The sequence below is a fragment of the Anoplophora glabripennis genome, unplaced genomic scaffold (assembly GCF_000390285.2).
Source record: "Anoplophora glabripennis isolate ALB-LARVAE unplaced genomic scaffold, Agla_2.0 scaffold558, whole genome shotgun sequence".
Taxonomy (NCBI): Eukaryota; Metazoa; Arthropoda; class Insecta; order Coleoptera; family Cerambycidae; genus Anoplophora; species Anoplophora glabripennis.
Genome location: NW_019416738.1, coordinates 298,313 through 310,909, shown reverse-complemented (window position 1 = coordinate 310,909; position 12,597 = coordinate 298,313). Strand labels below are relative to the sequence as shown.

General features: G+C 32.0%; 1 protein-coding gene across 1 annotated transcript; it reads left to right on the top strand.

The window, feature by feature from the left end:
- The first annotated feature begins 90 nt into the window (after positions 1-90).
- Positions 91-11,270, top strand: LOC108912334 (sorting nexin-6). Its single transcript, XM_018717542.1, has 8 exons — positions 91-262; positions 403-633; positions 1,090-1,211; positions 1,482-1,810; positions 4,678-4,793; positions 6,349-6,531; positions 7,039-7,148; positions 11,011-11,270. Exons 1-8 carry the CDS (start codon positions 260-262, stop codon positions 11,102-11,104), a joined length of 1,188 nt encoding a protein of 395 aa, XP_018573058.1. The 5' UTR covers positions 91-259; the 3' UTR covers positions 11,105-11,270.
- Positions 11,271-12,597: the final 1,327 nt, after the last annotated feature.

Genomic DNA, 12,597 nt, shown 5'->3' with positions numbered 1-12,597 from the left:
ATCATTTGTAAAAGGAAAACTGTTATATTTATTATTTTCTAACGTGGCACTTGCATTATATGTTTTGTGCTGTGGTGGTAATACTGATCAACTGACAGTTCGACAATTTTGTGACAGCTGACAGCAGACAATAGCGGTGATAGAAATTGGAGTGGTGAAATAGGTGGATAAGGAAAGGATAAAGAAATTTAACATTTTTTTTAGTTTTCTGCTACATAGTTTTTGTAATTAATGATATAATCATAAATTGAATAAAACAATGGTAAGTTATTATACCACGTAAAATATGTTTTGACCAGATATAGCATAAATAGATTCAAATAAAGGGGCGTTTAATCTAATGATAAGTAACCTATAATAAGAATATTTAGAGATATTAATAGGGTAATTACTTTATTTTAGGCGGATAAAGCCTCTCCAGATGAGGGAAATAATGTTCCCCTGACAGATAGTTCTCTGGTTGTTGATATTTCAGATGCATTAAGTGAAAAAGATAAAGTGAAATTTACTGTCCATACTCGCACTAGCATGAAAAATTTTCAGAAACCAGAGTTTTTGGTAGTACGGCAACACGAAGAATTTATTTGGCTTCATGATCGTTATGAGGAGGAACCCAAATATGCAGGGTACATTGTAAGTTTTACCTAATGTATTCATTTTTATAATATTATAATAAACATTTATTTGCTGATAGTGTCAATAAGTAAGGAATAAGGAATATCTCATATATATGTAAATGTTTTGCAAATATGAATATTTTCTTGTTTATTTTTGAGTAATTTTATCTTTAAGTCCTTGTATTTACCAAGTTGGTAAATCCACCAATATTTATTATAGAAAAATTAAATTTAAATTGCATACTGATTATATGTATTTTAATTTTCTTCATCCTTAATTAAAATAAATTGGCTATATTTGTTCATTAAATATTTTGACCACATATTTTGACAAAAATGGTTTTTAAAGAATGAGTTTAAACCTCTTCTGGTCATATTATTATGTTTTATATTTTCCACATAAATAGCTCATTTTCTAGATATATTGGCCCTACTGTGGCTTATGTAGTATCTTGAATGATGATATTTACAGATACCACCTCCACCACCCCGTCCAAATTTTGATGCTTCCCGTGAAAAATTGCAGCGCCTTGGAGAAGGTGAAGGAACCATGACAAAGGAAGAATTTAATAAAATGAAACAAGAGCTTGAGGCGTAAGTAGTTTTGATAATGGCATTAAAGAATATTTCATTAGATAAATAACATTACAATTATATAAACATTTTTTGATTTGTTTTTCATAAGATTATTGAATACATGGCAATCTGGTTTTGTATTTCACATTTATAATGAGTTGTTTTGAAAGAAACTGATTCATTTTTTGTTGTAGTTAATGTGTATAATTTTTATGGTTCCTCTGTCTACCACAAAAAAATTAATTTTCTATGCTCTGGTTTATTCTTACTGATAATAATTCATTTCAGTGAATATTTAGCAACATTTAAGAAGACTGTAGCTATGCATGAAGTTTTTCTAACTCGGTTGGCTAGCCACTCGGTTTTTAGAGAAGATCCTCATCTGCACGTATTTTTAGAATATGATCAGGATTTATGTGCACGACCTAAAGGCAAACTGCAACAATTAGGTGGTTTAATTAAATCTGTTGGTAGTACAACTGATCAATACTATCTGAATGCGACTGTTAGAGACGTAAATGACTTCTTCGAACAGCAAATGAATTCCTTGACAGAATATCATGGTCACCTCAAAGAAGCCACATCTCGTACTGACAAGATGACTGAGAAACATAAAGGTTAGTAATTATTTATTCGGCAAACACAATTATTTTGGTGTTTAGAATAGGAACTAATTTAAATATAGAAATATAATTTAGAATAGGAACTAATTTAAATATAGAAATATAATTTTTTTATTTCTACATGAAATTAAGTAGTGAAGTTCAAACAGTGACGGTTTAATAAGGCAATCAAGAGATCATATTTATAAGAAATGTAAATTAAATTTCAAAGTCTTTGTTTCTCAGACATCTATGAATTGCAACTAATATGATGACATTAATATGTCTTCAGGCTGCAATGGACATTAAACAATTTTTTACCAATAAATTGTTAAAAAAAATTGGTAAGGAAACTAACTTGTGACCGTTTTAAATGTTTCGATAAATTGACCAATTTAAAGTTACCAGAATAAAATCAGTCATAATAACGGCGCACTTTAACATAACTACAACAACAAACAGATATGTGTAAAACCTGATTTACATTGACCAATTTTTGCCTCAAGAAATTTTCACTATTCACTATTTAGAATAAAAAATAGTCATGATAATTAAAACCAAATGACATAACTGTAACAGGATCATATTCTGGATATCAGAATGAATGGTAATAATTGTTGAAAATTGATTTCCATAAATAGAACATAAATACAATAAGAAATAAAAATAATTAATAGTATTTAAATTTATCCCTTTCGCTGCGCAATACGTCTGAACGTAGCTACCGCGCCGTGGGCGAAAGTTTATCACGTGCGAATATATACGTCTGGAGCAGTTAGACCACTTATAGTTTTACATTATGTTGTGTTAAATTACGATTTACGATAAATTTTACGATTTTATTTTGAATAAAATACAGTATATGTACTAAATAGAAACTGAAAGAAACATAAACAATCTTGGTATTATTACCAGTACCTCTTTCCATAAAAATATCTGTCACAATCGGTATAAGCTCGCCCGCAAAAATTCGCCTTACCAATTGCAATAACCAAGTCACTAATGCGCATGGTTGCGAATATATACGGTTTGAGCAGCCTGATCCAATTTAACTATTCATGCGAATTAATCCGTCTGGAGCAGTGAAAGGGTTAAAATAAAATTATGCATGTCCACGAAATATATTTTGTATTTAAAATTAGGTAATTAATGTTTTTCTAAATTAGTTATAAAATGTATTCTTTCACTTAAAGTATGTGGTTCACAATCATTTAGTTATGGAAAAATTAGCTTATGATATACTACAACTGCTCAAAATTTTGTCCATCCACTCAAACATATTTGGCCACATTTAATCTAGTTTTGATGAACCGAGACAAATGTTCCTTGCAGTACAGTAGCCATAATACATTCAGATAAATCATGAATAGTTTTCAAAAAATGTTGGGAGGGATTAAATCGGGAAACATGTTAACTGTCCTTGTCCAATTGGTGCTACCTCTTGAATTTTATCAAGGTAATTTCAAACATTTTGTCAAAAATGAGGGGGCGCACCGTTATACAAGAACGACATTTTATATTTACATTACAAGAAATCTGATACAATTATTTTGTGTATTCTTTGTGTGGAAACTGTAATGTGCTGTTCATTTCACATAATGTAGCGATATGTTCAGCCTTCATGCACACACTTGAAATGTTCTGTTAAAGGTGACAAACACAGTATTGTTTCATTTCTCGATGTATCAGTTTGCAGCTTAGACGTTTCCTTTCATGTCATATGTGTGTAAGTGGGAAAAACGCATCATTATTCATCTTCGATTATGTTTTAAAATATGAAATTGTGTGGAATTTGTTAATAATAAGGGAGCTGCAAACAAGTGAATTTACCAGATCAATGAAGTTGGATGATAAACAATATTTATCAGGAAATTCGAGGGCAAAACTTAGAGATATCAGAGAGTAATGTGTGGAAATATACAGTTTTTTAATAAAACTGTCATTCGGCAGGAAAAAAATTCAAATTGACAGTGACATTAAATATGCAGTCCATAAGGAGATTCATAGATTTTATTCTAAAAATTAACTTCCAACATGAGAGAAAATGGAAGCTCTAATTGCAGAAGATTTGTCCAGATTGTTTCAGAGTTTTACTGCATATTATGTATGGAATTAACTTTCCTTATCTAAAATGAAATGGAAAAAAGTTGTAAATAGAAAATAAATCGAAAATGAAAATTTATTATATCGGGGAAAGACGAGTATTATCTCCAAGGTTTGGCATAATTCGGCAGATATCAGCAGACGAGAAACATTTTCAGAAGGATTTTGTATGGGTTTAAAGGCTCTGTCTCGGAAAAGATGGTGATTAAAAAATCCACATACTGGAAGTGAATGCAGATTTTTAGATAATGCTTTACATGTGTTCGAGTCTCAACAAACAGGAAATTACCATGAAGATGGGATATTTGCACAATGATTTGAATCAATTCATTTGCACCTGGTGCAGTGATTGTCATGTAAAATGGTTAAAGCTCACGATGTTACACATATCTATTGCCATCATATCACTTTGAGGTGAATCCCATTGAAATAATCTGGGAGGATATAAAACTTATGTGCAGAGACGATTATTCAGGTAACTGTGGCGACATGGAATCAGTGCATTATGCATATACAAAATAAAGAAGAAACTAATGTGGGACCTTAATACAATGAATATACCAAGGTGTGTGTAGATTTGTAAGGATAATCTAGTTTTAACTAAAACCAAATATCTGTTTGTTCTATACCTGTCACTCAGATCCACATATTAAGAATGAGTCTGCTTACAATTTTGCCTATACTAGAGTATAAGACATTAAACTAGTTGAAGATTTGACGGAACTTTGTACTTTGATATTTTGTTTACAATAATTGTGACAATTTCATTTACTTTTCAGAACTTGCTGATAGTTATATAAAAATCTCAGGAAGTTTATTGCAATTGGCTAATAGTGATAATGGACATTTAGATAAATTTTTATCTAAAGTGGCAGACACATTTGAAAAAGCTCGAGTAAGTAAAGATACTTAATTGTTTTGATGATTTTAATCTTAGTTGTAATGAGGGGTACAAATGTACTCCACCATCAGAATTTTTGCTGTATTTTTCTGTAGTTTGCTATAATATATCTGAATAACTTTACTTATTAATAGTCAATTACTATCTACATAACACATTTTTCACACACCTAAAAATATCCAAAAAATATAGTTTTTGGACTTTCACTTCATAGTCATATTTTTAGATTTAAATGTTATAAATTGCCATGGACATATTATAATATTAATAACTAGAGATTAGTAATGGAAGAATGAAAGTACTACTAATAATAACAACAATAATGATAATAGTAATAATAATAGTAATTATTATATTATAAAAACGGTGAATTAATTTTGATGGATTTTTTGTAAATTTTTTTATTGCAAAAAATTACATACATTATTATTTTTCAAAGAAAAACTCATATTTTGACTCTACCCACCAATCGATCCAATTTTTTATATCTTCGTGAGATTGGAAGCACTGTTTAGCCAGGCTAAAGACTGGAACAAGTAGTAATCTGATGGAGCAATATTTGGTAAATATGGCGGGTGGAGTGACTTATCCAATTTCAGCGTTTCTAAGTATTTTTTGACTTTATGAGCAATATGCAGTCGAGCATTGTCATGTTGAAATTACTTTATCATGGCTTTGCACGCATTGTGGTCGTTTTTTCTTCAATGGACGCCTCAAATGCATCAATTATGTTCGGTAGTGTTAAACAATGATGATTTGATTCAACAGAACCAAGCCACACCAAATATAAAGCCTAAGCTTCGCATCGTGAATATTCGGCCTTGCCGTTGATGGTGATGCCACGATTTTCTACACTTAAGATTATCATAGTGTATCCATTTTTCTTCGTCAGTGATGATACGGTGCCAAAAAACCCTTTCTTTTTTGTCATTGAAGCAATTGTTCACACGTGAAAAGTCACTGTTAAACATCTCTCCGCTTCAATTCGTATGACGTCCAATTTACTTCCTTTTGGATCATACTGCGTGTATTTAAAAGTTTGGAAATTGTTGTGTGATCAACATTCAACGATTCAGCAAGTTCATCTTGTGTTTTGACATGAATCCTGGTTGAGTAATGCTTCTAATTCCTCATCTTCTAACTTTTTCGGTTGACCAGGGCGTTCTTTGTCAACTGTATCGAAATCACCACTTCTAAAATGTCGAAACCAATACTCACAAGTTTTTATCGATGTAGTATGGTGACCGTAAGTTTCCAGCAGCGCTCAATGACTTTCTGAATTTGTTGGCTCGTAATCGACATCTTCGGAGCTGAGAAAATATATGTTGTTTACACTTCAACAAAATGACACATAATAAAAGGTAAAACCTAAAGACAGAGAGAGCTTTGACGTGAATATAGTTACAGAAGTGTCTGATATGGTATAGCATAAGTTAAGCCATCTATTGGCATCAGACCTAGTATATTAGCAATTTAGTTCAGTTAAGAAAATCACTTATTACTTCCTTATTTAACTTTATTGGCCTTATATTAATTTTGTCCTATATAGAAAATTGAAAGCAGAGTTGCTAGTGATCAGGATTTAAAACTAGCGGATACTCTTCGCTACTATATGCGAGACAGTCAAGCGGCGAGAGCTTTACTCGTTAGACGTTTGAAATGTTTAGCAAACTACGAAAATGCCAACCGAGCCCTTGAGAAAGCCAGGCACAAAAACAAAGACATCCATGCGGTAAGGTGCTTTTTTTATTATTATTATTTTTCCTCAACAAATCAAGACAAACCTAAGTGACTCTTAACAAGTCAAAGTTGATTTTTGAAAATTTTTTGGCAAAAAAATAATTCCCTGTTTTAATTGTATAAAAACTGTAATTCACTCACTTTTTCTGTGTTGCCCACACTTATGATACACTTTTTTTTATGCTTCCACCAAAAAGGCACCTGAAGTTCAAGAGGTATTTATTAATATGCTAAATATGTATGGTAGATCTAGAAGTGTGCATGCGTATTTTAAAACCTTTTTATTACAGAAAATTTATTAGAATTTAAGATGTGCATTTAAAATTGAAAAATATTGAAATTTGAGTGTGTTAAATAATGATAAATCTAAAAGTTCAAGCAAAAATCAATGAAAGAAAAAATGTTTAGACAAAAATTATATTAGTGACAAAATGAATTATTCTTTAATAAAAGGGTTCACTATATTCTAGTACCGTTATTTTACCTTTAAATTTCACAGGCTGAAGCTGCCCAATCAGCTGCTTGTGAGCAGTTTGAGGCAATTTCAACACAGGCAAAAGAAGAATTATTAGATTTCAAAACAAGACGTCTGCATGCGTTTAGAAAAAGGTAATTTTTTTACTATTGATTACATAACATAAAATAGTTTTAAATTCCTATTTTTATGAAAATAGTTTCTACTTAAATAACAATTTATTTTCATTATGTGTTAAAATTAATTGCAGCCTATACAAGATGCGCCGGCCAATTTTTACATTTTTACGAGGTTCTTCATATTGTCTGAGGCCATTTTGATTCATTTAAGATATTCAAGGCGTTGTTCAATTTGGCCACTTTCATGATATTAAATAATTTTTTTATTTGTGAAACTTTACTTTTGATTTATAATGTGTATTTTTATACAGGGTGATTCAGAACTTATCCAAAAAAAGTTCTGTATGTACAGGGGACCCTTACAAATACAATTTTGTAAAGAAAAAATCAAAAAGGGCAGTTCAAAAATGATTTAAAAATACACTTCTGCACGGCATTGGAAACTGGTCCACTGTAAAACCTGACCTTGCACAATGCGACCGGCATGGCGGTGTGATAAAAACGGGCAAAAACTATTGCAAGGAAAGAAATAAATATAATTTTATAGCACCTATTTTATATTGGCAAATTCAACTGCTTTTGCCTTTATTAATTAACAAAATTAATTTGTTTTTAAATAATAAAATCATTTGACATACCCGATGTTACAACAATTGTTCAAAATTTTATCCACCAACGTGTGAACACATTTGGGTCCGTCTTACTCAGTTTCTACGAACTAACACAAATGTTGTCTTGTTTCACCATATCACAAATGCTTCACCATAAATTAAAACGATATCCATGAACTCCGAGATGCTATACACGCAAACCATTTTTGACACTAACTACTAAAAACACTATTGTAAACGCCACAGATAACAGGTAAACACTATCGCAACGACGATTGCAAAATAGGATTTCAGTATTCGAAGTTGCTAAGGCCACGTGGCCCTCCATGTGTATTGCGAATGACACTAGAGATTACAGTTGTCCAGTTATGTAGTGGTTGAATGTACTATAACTTCAATAATTTTTTTCTCAGAAACTAAGGATTTTACAAAATTTTTTTTTACGATATTGACTCCATTTCTCATGCCACATCTATTCCCAAATTTTTTTGGATAAGTTGTGAATCACCCTGTATAGTGGGGTATATCATTTTTTATTACAATATCCTGTTTTGCAGCATTAAAGCACAAGCTTACATTTTTAAATGGAAGTCTTCATAAAATTTCTTTACAAAAGCTATTTTATGATGATTACACAATTTTTTTTGAGATGGAAAAAAAAAATTACTTTTTGTAATTCAACTGTTTTATGATACAGTTAAGGGGACATATACAATTAGAAGGAGGAAAAGGAATCAATTTTGAGGAATTTTTTAAACTAAGAAATATTCTACATTCATCGGACTGGTAGGTGTTCTTCAATAGTATAAGAAAAACAATTTTTGAATTCATTCATCATCAAAATGACAGAGCTGTGGTAGAGAGTCACAGCAAGGTTACGGCGCAACTTCTAAAATGGTGTACAACCCAGCTCTCTCTGAAATTCGATCTGCAACAATATACAAAAATTTTATTTTTTATTTAAAACCTGTGGTTTCTGTGACGTTGAGAAAAATGGCAAAAATGCAATTTGAAAAAACACAAAAATCGAATTTTCAGAGTTTGTATAAAACAGTAGTTTTTTTCAAAATTTTCCAAAATCAATTTGCGTCATATAAAAGGTAATAATGTTATCAACATTTCTACCAAGGGGAAACTCAATCGGTTCAATGGTTTTTGCGTAATCGTGTATACCAGTTTCAGAAATATAGTTTCAGGAAAAAAGAATTTAAAGTTTCGACATGTGAAAAACCAGGGTAAAAACTGTAAACAAACTTGGGCTGCTATTTCCCGAAACTCGATGGAAAACAGTTAATTCTCATACTTAAACGAGTATACTTGCCCCTGTGCGCTCTTGCTTCTACCTGCGACATGCGTTCCGAACCCAAGCGGACATGTACAACGTTTACGGGCTGTAACTTCCGGAGTTTTTCGAATTTTGCTTTCAAACTTTCAGAATGTATTCTTCACATACAGCTCCATTGTTTATGAATCGATTTTCTGATCGTTGTAATTGTATATGTCCTCTCAAATGTACCATACATTTTATTTTATTTCATTGATATACGAGCTACATCTCGGGCACATATAATTATGAAATAATTGATTTACAACAAAAAACATATACAGGTTCGGAAAGTCCCCATGGTACATCGGCCGTTATGTGAGAGCGATAAAGTAAGTTATAGAAATCCGTGCGATAGACAAGGATAGTTACATTGAAGACGTTTCATAATATAAATAGTCACTCTCACTTCTAACCCGAAACGGGCGGTGACTATTCAGATTATGAAACGTCTTCACTATAGCCATCCTTGTCTATCGCACAGATTTCTTTACTTTACTTTGTCGCTCTCATGTAAAGGCAGATGGACCATGTGGATTTTCCAGCCCTGCATATGCGAGGGTTGTCTTTCATGTTTCGGGAATGGACGATCCTGGTGCTACCATCTGACAAACGACGTTCTTATCGTAAATTTTGACTTTCTGTCAATATTTTTACTGAGAACATTTTGGCACTGTACAGGCACGATATGTGTTGTTTACAGTGACTTGAAAAAATCATTTCGGACAAAAAACGAGATTACAACTTTCGATGTGGACATGGGCGTATCTAGGATTTTTGCTTGGGGCACACAAGCAGTTGGTATTACCGATATAAAATTTCAAAAACCAAAACATGTTTTGATTTGATTCTAAAAAGAAAATGTCATGTAGTCAGTGACTCAGATGATTATTGGATCTTTTTTTCTGGGGTGAGCATGGGGCTTTCTGGGGTAAGTTGTGCACACCGCTGCTCCTCCCCTACACCCATCAGTGTGGATTATCTCAAGAACATTGCATCGATCAACTTAAATCGAATTTTGGTGATGAAGCACCATCAAAAATCACTATATTGGTAGGTATACAGAATTCAATCATAGCCGTGGTTCGCTTACAGACATATTTTGTGAGGGTCATCCAATATCGGTTGTGGTTCCAGAAAACATTGATACTGTGCATGAAGTGATATTGCAAGATCATCATGTGACTTATCGTGAGATTGAGGCAGCCTTGGGCATTAGTGGGACCATCATACATTTGATATTGCATGAATGTTTGGTTGTCAAAAAGATTTGTTTGAGTTAGATGCCTCATAATTTGACAAGTGCTCAAAAAGGCTTGTGTCAATTAGTCAAAAGAAATGCACAAGAAATACGATCGCGGTGAACAGAGGACGAATCATGGATCTATGTCTATGAGCCTGAAAGTAAACAGCAGTAGACTGTATGGGTCTTTCAAGATGATCCAAATCCACAAAGCTCTTCTAAACAAAAAAAAAAATGGACATGTAACTACCATTAGTGCTGCAGGTGGTCAATTCTGAATGGTACACAATCATTTGTCTGTCAGAAGTCTTCGGAAAAATAAGGAAAACCAACCCTGGAAGACGCCTCATTCACCACCAGGACAATACGAGCACTCACACATCGACTTTTTCCTCGGAATGAAAAAAGTGCTTTGAAACTTGGTACAAGTATTGATTTTTATGGAGAATATTTTAACAATAAAGCAATATACGATGATTAATTTCTTTTTTGTTCTGTATTCCCGCAATATAAAATGTAACCCTCGCACAATTATATTTCCCAATAATAATTTTCAGGCTTCATCTCACCAAGTCTTACAATGATTCAAGGTGGCTCAAATCCACTTATAACTACTATCTATTTTCCTATTTACTACATAGCTATGAATATTACCGTTGGTTCCAACCCATTGACTAGAAAACTTTTTTTTGGTTTCAGTTTAATAGAGTTGGCCGAACTGGAAATAAAGCATGCTTTCTCTCAACAAGATCTGCTAAGAAAATCAATACAAAGTTTGAAAGAGTTACTTTAATTTCAGTGATATATTTGAAATGTTTATATTTTTTTAATTTACTATGTATTTTCATACATTCCTCTATCAATTTTTATATCAAGGAATGTGTTATCTTTACCAGTCTAAAAAAAATGTATTGTTTTGGTTACTTCATATATTATATTGCAAATATATATATGAGATATTATGTATCGTATATTGTATGTTGTTTATATTTGATTAAAAAAATTGAAATTTTTCTAAATGATTGTTTTGTTTACTTGCACCTCAAATATATGCACAATTACTTATTATATAAATTTTAGGACTTAGGTATATTAAACCTTTAGAGGGCCAGAATTTTTCCTTTGAAATTGGTTTTTTTTTTAGAGGTGTGGTATATCACATCTGGTGGTGTTTCCGAGTTCCCTTCTGACTCCAAAAGCAGTCAGGCTGGCCCAGCACGGTACAGCCATTATTGAAAATACTCAAAATTCAGATATTTGTGTTCATATAAATAATCACGATTTTGATATCGGATTACCACCAATTTGTCAAAAAGACCTTTTTTGAGATATAAAATTTGACACCACGATTTTGGACAATGTGCGTATCTCTAATTTTTTTTGGCACACCCACCGAATATGATGGAAAATGTTTATGGAGTGAATGAGGGTGAAAAAGAATAAAATGAGAAACTACTAGAAATTCTGAAAAGAAAAGGGTATATCCTCTAATAAAACAGAGTTGTGATTTACATTTACGTTTTCCAGAAAAAATAAAGATGTTGAAAATAAAAATGAAAAAATGCTATTCTCATTTTTTTACTCAAAAAGTATGATTTCTAACGAAAAAATGTAGGTACCTACCTAAATATGAATTATTTTTCCCCTTCAGTTTATTCCTCGCCCCTAGAATTTGCCATCCCGAATCCCTTGTCCTACTGGAACATTTTATTCTGTGTATCTCGATAAACATTTTTCACAATGTCTCATGAGTTAACGGAAAAAATTTTTCCAGGAAAAGGAAACACTATTTTTATACATATCTATACAGGTTGTCCCACCACGAGCTCCATCGATGGATATCTGGGAAACCGTATGAAGGATTTTTTTGAAATTGTGATGGTGTGATATGGACCGTGGGGCCTACCAAGCTAAAATATTTTCAAGGTCATCGTACTTCCAGTTATACCGGAAGTCAATACTAACTTTCTTATTTTAAATGAAACCCCCTGTATATTATTGCATTTTTGGAAAGAGAGAGAGAGAATTTTGAAGTTGAAAACATATAGCATACTCCATACTTAGGACTGACCGTTTCCGAGATATTTTGATTTTTAAGCAAAAATTGACAGATTCAGACTGTCAGCAAAGTTTAGTTTTCCCGGAAACATAGGTTTATTTTTTTGTGCAAATTGGATATTTTGTAATCTATTGAATTTGACATGAAAATTTTCCAGTTTTTATACAGGGTGGTCAAAAAAAAATTATCGAATATGAAGTTCAGAAAATGTAGAAAACTCGAAATTT